The sequence below is a fragment of the Orcinus orca genome, chromosome 2, assembly GCF_937001465.1.
Source record: "Orcinus orca chromosome 2, mOrcOrc1.1, whole genome shotgun sequence".
Lineage (NCBI taxonomy): Eukaryota > Metazoa > Chordata > Mammalia > Artiodactyla > Delphinidae > Orcinus > Orcinus orca.
Genome location: NC_064560.1, coordinates 148033051 through 148045005, shown reverse-complemented (window position 1 = coordinate 148045005; position 11955 = coordinate 148033051). Strand labels below are relative to the sequence as shown.

Below are 11955 nucleotides of genomic sequence, written 5' to 3'. Positions count from 1 at the left end.
TGGGCTTTGATGAGAACTGAATGCTCTGCTTACAGTTTGCATGCATGATGGTTGGTAGATTTTTCCGCCTCTGTAAATTTCACATCCTCCATCTCCTTCCCTACCTAGATCTTTCTGGTGTCAGCTGCAAAAAGACACATTCTTATTGTGATAAATCTCTGGCTCTGAACTTTGATGCCACTAAGGCAGTTACCATAATGGTAAGAGGAGATTACTAGAACCTATTCTTACACTTCCAACTGGCAAAACTTTAATTATACATGGAAATGACATAAGCCTCATAAATATATCCTACTAAACACAATATAATGTCTCCAACACAGCTTCTTCTTAGCTGGATCCCAAAAATACCTAGCACACCTATACAAGGAAATGTGACTGTCTTAACCAATAGTGGTTATCTTTCTTTAAAATTTTTTCAAAATCATTTGATTATGTCACCACATTGCTAGGGCCCTTTCCATTCATTGAAAGGGGGAACTGTGCAAGTGAGGGATTCTAAAATTGAAGATTCATTAACTTTAGAGTAAATCCACCAATCCCCCACCCCCTGCCATTTTTATTAAGCATATGCAGCAGTGGCTTCCTGAGAAGGGGATAGGGAAAGTTAACACTTGGGTCCTTGCGTGTCTAAAGACGTCTTTAGCCCACCTTTACATTTAATTATTAGTTGGTTATGAATAGAATTCTAGGTTGAAAATCATTTTCCTAAAGAACTTTGAGGGTATACTAAGAAGTCCAATGTCATTCTAAATCCAGTTCCCTCTATGTGATCTGTTTTATATATATTTTCTTTTGGATGATTTTAGGACTTGTTATAGGTTAAATTGTGTCCTCTTAAAAATCATGTGTGAAGTCCTTTTCCCCACTACCTCAGAATATGACCTTATTTGGAAGTAGTGTCGTTATAGATACAATTACTTAAGATGAAGTCAATAGGGTTGGTTCTAATCCAATCTGACTGATGTTCTTATAAAAAGGGAAAATTTGGACAAAGAGTAAACACACATAGGGGGAAGACAACAGGAAGAGACACAGAAATAATACGGTCATCTACAAGCCAAGCAGAAAGGCCTGGAATAGGTCCTTCCTGCACAGCCCTCGAAAGAAACAAGCTCTGCCAGCACCTTGATCTTGTGCTTCTAGCTTCCCAAACTGTGAGACGACAATTTTTTTTTTAAGTCACTCAGTTTGGGGTACTTTCTTACAGAAGCCCTGGAAAACAAATACAGGACCTTCTCTTTCTCTTCAGTGTTCTAAAATTAGATCATGATATGCTTTTAATTTCTTTTGTTCTGACTTCCCTTTTAATATGGAAACACAGGCCCTTCATTTTGGGGATTTTTAAAATGTCTTTAATAAGCTGCTACCTTCAGTTTTCTGTTTTTTCTGAAATTTATGTTCACATCTGAATTGAAATTCTTAGTTTAGTCCTTTAACTTTCTCATTTCAAATGTTTTTATCATTGTCTTTTTTTCACCACTTACTGAGTGATTTCCTCAATTTTGTGTTCTAGCCCTTCTCTGAATACATTTCTACTGTATTAGTTTTAATATCTAAGAAGTCTTGTTTCCTGAGTGTTCCTTCTTTCATATCATTCTGGGTTTGTTGTTGTATCTTCTTTTTCTTAGTTTTTTTAATGCAGAAGAGTGGAGGTTTGCATCGGGATCAGTTTGGCAGGTCTAATTGGTCTTGGCTTTTTCACTCACACACACACTCCTGCTCATTTAATAGATGGGTTAAGAGCAGTTATCTTTTCATTGTTCCCTGTCTTGGGAAATCATTCAATCTTTCACCATAAAGTATGTTGTTAGCTGTCGCTTTATTTCAGAATTTCCCTCTGTCAAGTTTAAGAAGTTCACTTCTATTCTTAGTTTTCTGGGCATTTTTATCGTGAAGGATTATTGATGTTTTTTCAAATGCTTTTTCTGCATCTATTGAGCTGATTACTTGATTTTTTTTTTTTTTTTTTTTTTTGCGGTACGCAGGCCTCTCACTGTTGTGGCCTCTCCAGTTGCGGAGCACAGGCTCCGGATGCGCAGGCTCAGCGGCCACGGCTCACGGACCCAGCCGCTCCGCGGCATGTGGGATCTTCCCGGACCGGGCCACGAACCTGCATCCACTGTGTCGGCTGGCGGACTCTCAACTACTGCGCCACCAGGGAAGCCCAATTATATATTTTTCAGTATATTTTTATCATGAAAAAGGGAGAAAAGTCACTATATCCCACCTGAATGGCTAAATGGAAAGAGCTAAACAGTATCAAATGTTGGCAAGGATGTGGAACAACCAGGACTTTAATACATTCCTGGTGGGAATTATTATTTCCACAGTCATTTTGGAAGGAAAATAGCTTGGCAGTATATCAGAAGCTGAACATACGCATATATTCAATTCCATTCCTATGTATATGCCAAACAGAAGTTTATGTATATTTTTACCAACAGATCTGTATATAAATGTTCATAATAGCACTATTTTAATAGCCCAAAACTGATAACTTAAATCAATAACAAAATAAGTTGTAGTATCATCACACAATGGAATACTGTATAGCAGTGAAAATAAATGGACGATCGCCAGGGAAGTCATGCACAAACCTCATAAATATAATGTTAAGGGAAAGAAACCAGAGTCAAAGAGTACATACTATGTGATTCCAGTATGTAAAGTTGAAAAAGCAAACAACATTCATCTATGGTGTTGAAAGCTAGGGTAGTGGTTACCCTTGAGTGACTGCAAGGGGGCACTTCCAGACTTGCAGTGATGTTCTGATTCTTCGCCAGGTGCTAGTTTCGTGGGGTTGCTTATCTTGTGAAATGTCATCGAGTGGTATGCTTACGATGGCACACTAGCTAATACTTGCTGTTCTGATTGCGAGCTAATACCTGGGCAGGGAACAGCTAAGTCTAGATGAGAGTGCTTGCGGTTCTGATTGCTAGCTAATACTTATTTCTATCCACTGAATAGCCCGAGGGGACATGAGTCCTGTACTTGCTTTGTTTACAGACCTTCAGGGGGAATAAGTGTTTATAAAAAGAATAGGGGGATAGTGAAGGAGAGCTTCCCAGACCATAGTCTGACTTTGAGCCATGGCCCTGGGGGGCAAAGCCAGAAAGGAGTGGAGGCCAGATGCAGCACTGCTGTTGGCGCTGAGCATGTGTGTGAGGTGGGGCTGCCCTTGACTGGACACTGGGTCTCAGACTGTGGCACAGCTGACATCACAGAATCCACTGTGAGGCTACAGCTGGGCTTCGGGACCTAGAAATTCAGACAAAACACTGCATGCATTCTCAGATTGTTTGTTTTTTTATTTAAATTGCAGTAAGGAAGCTGAAATGGGCTCTCCAGGGGTATTTCCCTGAGCCCTGGTCCCCTCTGCAGCTCCCAGCTCTAGGTCCTATTGATGGGCTTCAGCGGTCACTGGCTCCATGGTGTCAGATGTCACACCTCCAGTGATCTCCAGCCCCTGGCCACTCTCTGCTGTCTCTACGACGGCCTCCATTCGGGTCCCTTCCACTGGCTTCGCCAGGATGCTCACATATTTATCGCATGAGGAGGCCACTGTCTTTGTAGTAAGACTGGCTCTGACGTTCCTGAAGAAAGAGCTGATCCTGCTGAGTCTCTCGGTGGTGGGACCTGAACTCGCTGTAGATAAGCTCCTGCCCGATTTGTGCGAGGTCCTGGACTCGTTGGTGATGGGAGCACGGCTGATGCCTTTGTGAGCAGTGCCCTGCTCGCTGCCCCCCGGGCTGCCGTGGCCTTTGTCCTTTTGGTCATCGCTAGTGGCTCTGCCGCCGCCTGAGCACGGGCCAGCTGCTTTCTGGATGGTCTTGTTCCCCGCTGCCTTGTGGTGGCTTTCCACTGAACTGCAGAGCGAGGGGCTCATAAGAGCTCTGTCCTCTCCCCAGTGCTCCCTTCTCTCCCTTCTTCCCTTGCGGGCCTGGGACACCCTCTGTGAGCTGCCATCCTGTTCACTCACTTTGCCTTCCTGTGGCAAGGTTGAGATGAGGGTCCCCTCGTCCTCCTCGTCGGCTCTTCCTTCAGCAGTCTTGCTGGTGGGTTCTGCTCCGACCACAGTCACGCCAGCCTCTGGGGAGAGACTGGTGGACGTGCTGGAAGCATACCCTGAACAGTTCGCGGCACCTGCCAAGCATACCCTGAATTGTTCGCAGCACCGTTTTCCTGCTCCTCGGGGATGTTCTGGCAGTGCCCCCAGTGGCTATGTGGGTTTTCCTTCCTCCTGGACCGTTGCTGGCTGTGGCTGCTGTGGCCGTGCTCTGCTCTTCAGGGGCAGGAGACTTGATCACTGCCACGCTCAAAGCACCCGCTGCGGTGCCTCCTGCCACCCCTGCTGTCTCCACCTTTGTCATTGCCCACGACGCTGACGCTTTGTCAAGCACTGTAGATTTTGCTTTTGCGGTGGCCACATCGGGCATGGTATCGGACTTGTGGGAGTCCAGTTGGATCCCCTCCCCACCAGCAAAAGCTGCAGATGTGGCCCCGGACAGCTCAGAGCACGTGTGGAGGCTGCAGATGCTCACCTGGTCCTGATCCCACATTTCTTGGAGATCCTCCACTGCCGGGCTCCTGCCGTCCTCCTCCTCCTCCTCGAACACAGGCAGGCCGATCATGTCCCAGGCTGGAACGGCATAGGTGCCGCTGAGACTCTCCACTGGTGGTCGCAGGAGGTAAATCAGCTCTTCCCAAGAGGTGAAGAGGTCTTCCTGTGCGTCCGGAGGGGCACACAGCTGCAGGTACCAGGAGCGGCCAGTGGCAAACTGCACGCGCAGCTGTTGTTTCTCGCGATTGTGAGTGGAGATGCTCACGAACGTCAAGGGAAGGAGCCTGGTGAGCTCTAAGGTCTTTGCAGGCTCGTGGCTCTTGCCCTTGGCGGCCTGGCTGTGCTCAGCATGCTCTTCACAGCCGGTGGCCCATCGGGCCAGCAGCATGGTGTCTGGGAGTGGGAGGACGGGGCTGCTGGATGTGATGCCCACGGTCACCATGCAGACACAGTTGTGCACGTCAATCAGGTCTCCCCTCTTCGTGATCTGGATAAAGTCGCTCTCGAATATCGGTGCGTACTTGAAGATGTCATATTCGCCATTGCGCAGTTGCTGCTGCAGCTTCCCCGTGGTGGTGTTGAGCAGGCCCACGCTGGTGCTGCTCTGGGCCGTGTGATATGGGAGCAGAGTGTCCCCACTCATGGCTGTCTTTGATCACGACAGGCAGCGCGGTTAAGGTGGGCCCCTGGCTCTTCCCTCCCTCGGCCTCACTGGCAGAAGAGCGAGCTGCGGTGCTCGTAAGTCACACACAGGCGGCCCTACGGCAGGTCTTCCAAGCCCGCCCCACAGGCCCCACCTTTGCCTCAGGGTCTCCCAGAGGCAGGGGCGTGGGTAGGGGTACAGATGATCACAGCGGGGACGCTGTAGGGCGCCTGGACCCCAGGCTGAATCTCTTCAAGTGTGTAGAGAGGTATGGTAGGCTCCCCCTCTGCCTCCCCTCACTTCTGCTTCTGGGTTTTTATCTCCGCAAGAGGCTGTGGTGAACTTCAGTCCTAGTGAGAGAAGTAACCACTTTCTCAGCCTAACCCCCTGGCACAGCCTATTTATCCTCAGGGCCCTTTGTGACCTATCACTGTCGCATAGCCCTTTGCCTCATTGTGACCTATCACTGTCACATAGCCCTTTGCCTCATCCCCCAGCTGCCCCCTCAGGGCAGGGCCCCCATCCTCTCCCAAAGGAGGGGGAGAACATGTCCTCCCGCGGAGGACAGGCCCATCCTGCCAGGGACCCAGGTGCATACCGAAATAAAAATGTCTTCAACTGGGAAAGTTTTGTGTGGGTCCTTTTTCTTTTCCTCCCCCAAATTCAGCTACTGGATGAAATCTATAGGAATGTAAGATGATGGGATAAATTTGAACCATTTAAGCTCATGGTTTAATTGTATCGAATAACATAGAGTTGGCAGTTGCGATCCTTAGTCTGTCCTTTCATAAAATCTCAGTAAACGTTGACGACGGTGATTTTTAATAATCACATTAAAAATTGCTTCTCCTAGGCACCATGCTGCATTCTTCACATATGGTGGTAAGAATGCACTGAGTTTGGTACTGTTAACTACTGTTCCCAGTTTATAGGTGAAGAAATTGAGGTTGTATCTCCTGTTTAAATTCCCAGAGCTAATGGTAGCAGAGGCACTATTTGAATGTAGGTCTACCTGATTCTAAAGCCTGTGTTCTGAACCACTACAGTACTTAGCCTCACAAAGAAAGCTTGGCCCAGCCAAATGTTTTCAAACTGGACTGATCTAACTACCTTTAAGAAGACCTATTTGGTGCATTATTAGAAGTTGTATAATTAAGTTTATGTGTGTATACATGTTATGGAGAGAACCCAAGACAGCAGTTGGGCTGACGTGAGGATTAAATTATCCAGGGGATCACTCAGATCCTCCCTTCCTTTATGCTTGTGCAAACAGCCTGTGTGTGGAAACCTAGTTATTCTTATGACATGTCCTCCCCCAGTGAAATGGGGGGTGAGTAGCCTGAGATGTAAGCTTTGATTCCAAGAGCCTGCCAGATGCCATCCTGTAGTAACCTCCCTACCAGGCAGAAGTGGTTTGGAAGCCTTGACGCCTGTGGGGAGCATGTACCATTAGACATCCGGCCTCACTGCCACTCCCACAGAGCTAGTCACAGAACAAGTGATTTCTAAATTGTGACTTGAAAGTTCTGAGAAAGGCCCTTGCTGCCAACTCTCTTATCTCCAGTTTGATGTTATGCTTGAAATCCCACCATAGAGATTCATTCCTTGAGGATAAAGGCTATCTTTCTGTTAAAGTACACACACCTGTCCCTCAACAGATGACTGGATAAGCAAAATGTGGTCTCTCCAAACAGTGGAATATTGTTCGGCCATAAAAAGGAATGAAGTACTGATATATGTCACAACATGGGTGAACTTTGAAAACATTATACTCAGTGAAAGAAGCCACATATTGTATGATTCTATTTACAGGAAATAGCCAGAAGAGGCAAATCCATAGAGACAGATATTAGATTAGTGGTTGCCTAGGGCTGGTGGGAGCAGAGAATGGGGAGTACAGGATTTCCTTTTGTGGTGATGAAAAATTCTGGAACTAGTGGTGATGGTTACACATTATTGTGAATGTACTGAATGCCACTGAATTATACACTCTAAAATTACAGTGGTGAATTTTATCACAAGCATACACACACACACACACTCCTGCTCAGAACCTTTATAGTTAAAAAACATAGCTTCCAGCTTTAGAGAGGTCACCTGTGTGACCTTGGGCATGCTACCTAGCTCTCCACTTCATCTATAAATTGGGGATAATAACAGTTGCCGGTGAGGATTAAATGAGATAATCCATGTAAAGTATTGAGCATATTGTCTCACTCAATAAATGCCAGCTATTATTGGCATTAGTTTCAACTGGCCCTTTAAGCTTCAGTGTGAATTCCTTCCTGACAGCAGTTTTCGGTAAGACAAATAGAGAAGCTTCTGGGGTTAGAGCCACCATGAGAACTCAGAAGGATCTTCACTGGACAAACTTGGCCTCCTTTGAGGTTTTTTCTCAGGCAAATCCATGAAAACACTTTACTCCACGGAGAAACTGCCTGAACACAACCAAAGAGTATGGGATGCGGAAGAGAGGAAAAGCTTGGTATGGGTTTGGGTTTCAGGGTTTCTTTAAAGCCCGTGGGAGAAATTCAGATAAAGATGGAAAATAGCATTTTAGCTCCTGGCAGAAAGTGGAAGTTTCAACTCCAGAACCCCTGTCCTGGGCCAGCACCCTTTACAGCTCTTTATTCTGAAGTAGGTGTCAGGCCAGATCTCAGGGAAAGGCCAGGGGACAGGATGAGGGCGGGAGACAGGAGGGAGGGTGGGCTGTCCATGCCCTGCCACTGTGACATCACAACCCCAGCAGGTCGTGGCCCAAGGAAAAGACCTTGTCAAACCAGGTGTCTGACTCTGGCAGAGATCCCATCCAAGTTTATTCTTTCAGAGCCCCAGTTTCCCTCTCTGTCGAACGTGAAGCTAGATGAACTAAGCAAATTGATGGTAAATACTTATTAATCCTTTCTTTTTAAAGTATGGAAACATAAACTTGGTTACAGAAAACAAAACTATTTTTAATGCATTTAAGAGAACTTACAGTTCCACTGATGATTTACATGCGTTTCTCAGATCAATGTTTCTTGCCATCGCCACTTCCCCCTTCCTTCCTCTCTAATTCGTTGTTGTCCATGGCAGCTTTAAAACTGTCTTAAGTTTCATAACGGCTGATTGGTGGCTCATCCAGAAGGTAAATGCAAGGAAATTCATCCCCCTCCACCAAGACAAGGAAAATAGATTATCTCCTGAAAGAAGTGGTAAATGGTACTTCGCCCAGATGCTCTGTGCAGGTTAGGAACTGCCCCTGATATGTAGTTAAAGCAGCAAAATTAGGATGCCTGTGTCACAGGTGATAGTTTAAAGGAACTATACATGAGTTCAAAGGAGCAGGCATGCTTCATGTGCATGAACATTCAAGGAAGCGAGGATCTCTCTGAAAAATGGCATTGGTGGCAGAGTAGCCAGTTTTTATTCCCAGCCTGTGAGTGTTACATATGTAACACACAGGGAAAGAGCAAGGGACCCTGGTTCTGTTTCAGACCTAAGGAATCATATGCTCTGGAGATTCCAGAAAATTAGATGGACTGTTTTCTTTGAATTATCACACCTATCCTGTCTAAAGTTATACTCTCTCTTCCTCCCCATCCTCACTGCCATTCTTTTCCAAATTTGAAATACCTGTTTGCAACAATGAGACACAAACTTGGACCTTATAAGAGATGTAATTCAAGTGAACACGAGGAGTTCTGTGACAGATTGTAAGGTTCAAGTTGAGCAACAGGTGTACATTTTAGGCTCTTGTGTATTCAGAGAAACTGGTAGTTGAGGTATTCAGATTCTATATCAAAATTCTATCTTTTGGGCTTCCCCGGTGGCGCACTGGTTGAGAGTCCGCCTGCCAATGCAGGGGATATGGGTTCGTGCCCCAGTCTGGGAAATCTCACATGCCGCGGAGCAGCTGGGCCCGTGAGCCATGGCCGCTGAGCCTGCGCTCACGGGCCCAACTCTCCCGGTTCCGCAACGGGAGAGGCCACAACAGTGAGAGACCCGCGTAGTGGGAGGGAAAAAAAAAAAAAAAAAAGGACTTTTTCTAATATATCTTTGGGTGATCCCTATAAGTCTCCTTTGCTGGTTGCTCCTTATGACCACATCTCTAAATACTGTTCAACAGGCTTTAGTCCTTAGAGCTCTTACCTTTTTTAAACTTATACTAAGTTCTTTTGTCATATCATCCAGTCTCAGGACTTGGGAAAATCCTATTAACTGGATGACCTCCAAATTTATCTCCAACCCAGTTTTCTCCCCTAAACTCCAGACTCTTACATCCAACCGCCTACCCAACATGTCAACTTGAATGTCCAAGAGGGATCTCAGACTTACATTTCCAGAATTGAGTTCCCTTTATTCCTACCACCCAAGCCTATTCCTGTTGCAGTCTCCCCCATTTCCTAAAATGGCAACCTCACCTTTTCCATTTCTCAAACTAAAAACCTTGCAGTCCACCATGACTTTTCTCTTTCTTTACAGTTCATATCTAATTAATCACTGTTACCTGTTGTTGCTAACTTCAAAATATATCCAGAATCTCACTACTTTTCTCTATATCTATTTCTATAATCCCAGTCAAGTCATCATCATCTTTTCCTGGATTATAGTAATAACCTCCTGAATGGTTCTCCTTACTCCAGCTTTGCCCGACTCCTATCTTCGTCTATTCATAAAGCAGCCAGAATAATCTCTTTCAAATATAATTCATACCATATCACTCCTCTGCTTGAACTCTGATAGTATCTTCTCAATTCACTGAAAGTAACAGGCCGTTTACATTATTTTTAATCTTTTGAGATATAATTGACATATACCACTGTGTAAGTTTAAGCTGTACAACATGTTGACTTGATACATTTATATATTGCAATATGATTACCACTGTAGTGTTAATTAACACCTCCATCATGTCACATAATTATTATTTCTTTTTTGTAGTGAGAACAATTAAGATCTAGTCTCTTAGAAACTCTGAAATTTATAATACAATATTGTATTGTAAACTATATTGTTGACTATTGTTGACTATAATCACTATGCTGGTGACTGGAACTCCAGGACTTATTTGTCCCTTAGTTGAAAGTTTGTATCCTTAAACAAATCTCCCCAATTCCTCCACAGTCCCACCCCAAACCCCTGGTAACTACCATTCTACTCTCTCTTTTTATGGGTTCTCTTTTTTTTTTTTTAGATTCCACATATAAATTATATCTTACAGTATTTTTCTTGGTCTGTCTGACTTATCTCACTTCGCTTAATGACATCAAGGTCCATCCACGTCCACCTACATTATCATGAAAAAAAGTAAGGTTTCAAGGAATACATCTTACAAATGATGTAAAAATATTATAAAACCTATAGAAAGTTACAGGTTATAAAAACAATAAAAGAGGAGCTGAGTAAATTTTGAAAGACCTAGATCTAGTCCATGTTTATAATCAGGAAAAGCTTTATACTAGAAAATAAAACATCTCCAAAAATTGATCTGTTATCCTAGTCAAAACCTTTAATAGATGAAAGAGAAAACTGCCAAAAATAATCAAGACTCCTGAAAAATAAGAACGAGGATGATCTAGATTTATAATAGGTCTTAACATATGATATCACTAAAATATTGTATTATTAACACAATGGTATAATACTGACTGATGAAAGAAGAGAGAGACTGGAAATAAACTACACACAAAAAAATTGATATATGACAAAGGTGTGTATTGTTTTCCATTAAGAAAAGAGTATGCCAATTCATACACTCGTATCAATTTCAGATAGATTACGGACTTAAGTATGAGAGACAAAAGTATGAAAGACAAAAATGTTTAACTCTTAGAAGAAAATTTAAGAGACTCACTTTACAAGTCTAAAGAGGAGTTTTTAAAACAAAAAAGCACAAAATCACAAAGAAAATTTTGACGAATTGGGCTCTATTAAAATTAAGAACTTCTGTTTATTAAAAATTACCACAAAGACAGTGGGGAAAGATATTTCAAAACATAAAACTGGGGACTGGCAATATAACATGAAAAGTTCTCCCACAGTAAATATAGGATAGATGAAAGAAATTGAAATAAAAAATGGCCAAATTCATAAAGATGCATTTACAGAAAGGAAACATGATTGGGCAAGAAACATATAAAAATACACTAATCTTTAGCAGGGAAATGATCAAATATCATGTTACACTGACAAAAAATTAAAAAGTCTTATTATGCTAAATATAGGTGAGTATGTTCATCAATAGGAACTTTTACATATTTCTGACAGGAGTATGAACTGGTACAACCTCTTTGGAAAGATATTTGACATTATCAATAAAACCAGAATCCTCACCTATACAGTGTAGCTAGAGAAGAGAAGAGGTTTGCACATAGAAGACCCAGAATTGCCAAAGCAATCCTCAGGAAAAAGAACAAAGCAGGAGGAATAACCCTCCCAGGCTTCAGACTACAGTAATCAAAACAGTGTGGTACTGGCACAAAAACAGACATATGGATCAATGAAACAGAATAGAGAGCCCAGAAATAATCCCACACACCTACGGACAAATAATCTTCAACAAAGTAGGCAAGGATATACAATGGGGAAAAGACAGTCTTTTCAACAAGTGGTGTTGGAAAAGTTGGACAGCTGCATGTAAATCAGTGAAGTTAGAGCACACCCTCACACCATACACAAAAATAAACTCAAAATGGCTTAAAGACTTGAACATGAGGCATGACACCATAAAACTCCTAGAAGAGATCATAGGCAAAACATTCTCTGA

At 43.5% G+C, this 11955-nt stretch overlaps 1 protein-coding gene across 1 annotated transcript; it reads right to left on the bottom strand.

The window, feature by feature from the left end:
* Positions 1-3293: 3293 nt before the first annotated feature.
* On the bottom strand, positions 3294-5207 carry LOC125963681 (Golgi associated RAB2 interactor protein 4-like). Its single transcript, XM_049706898.1, has 2 exons — positions 4160-5207; positions 3294-4128 (listed from the first exon to the last, which is right to left on the bottom strand). Exons 1-2 carry the CDS (start codon positions 5205-5207, stop codon positions 3401-3403), a joined length of 1776 nt encoding a protein of 591 aa, XP_049562855.1. The 3' UTR covers positions 3294-3400.
* Between the last annotated feature and the right edge of the window lie 6748 nt (positions 5208-11955).

Bases quoted from the DNA above. Each gene is read 5' to 3' on its own strand.
- LOC125963681 (XM_049706898.1), bottom strand. From the start codon at position 5,207: ATGAGTGGGGACACTCTGCTCCCATATCACACGGCCCAGAGCAGCACC. The intron at 4,129-4,159 runs GTATGCTTGGCA...CGAACTGTTCAG, and splicing joins GGTGCTGCGAACAATTCAGG to GGTATGCTTCCAGCACGTCC.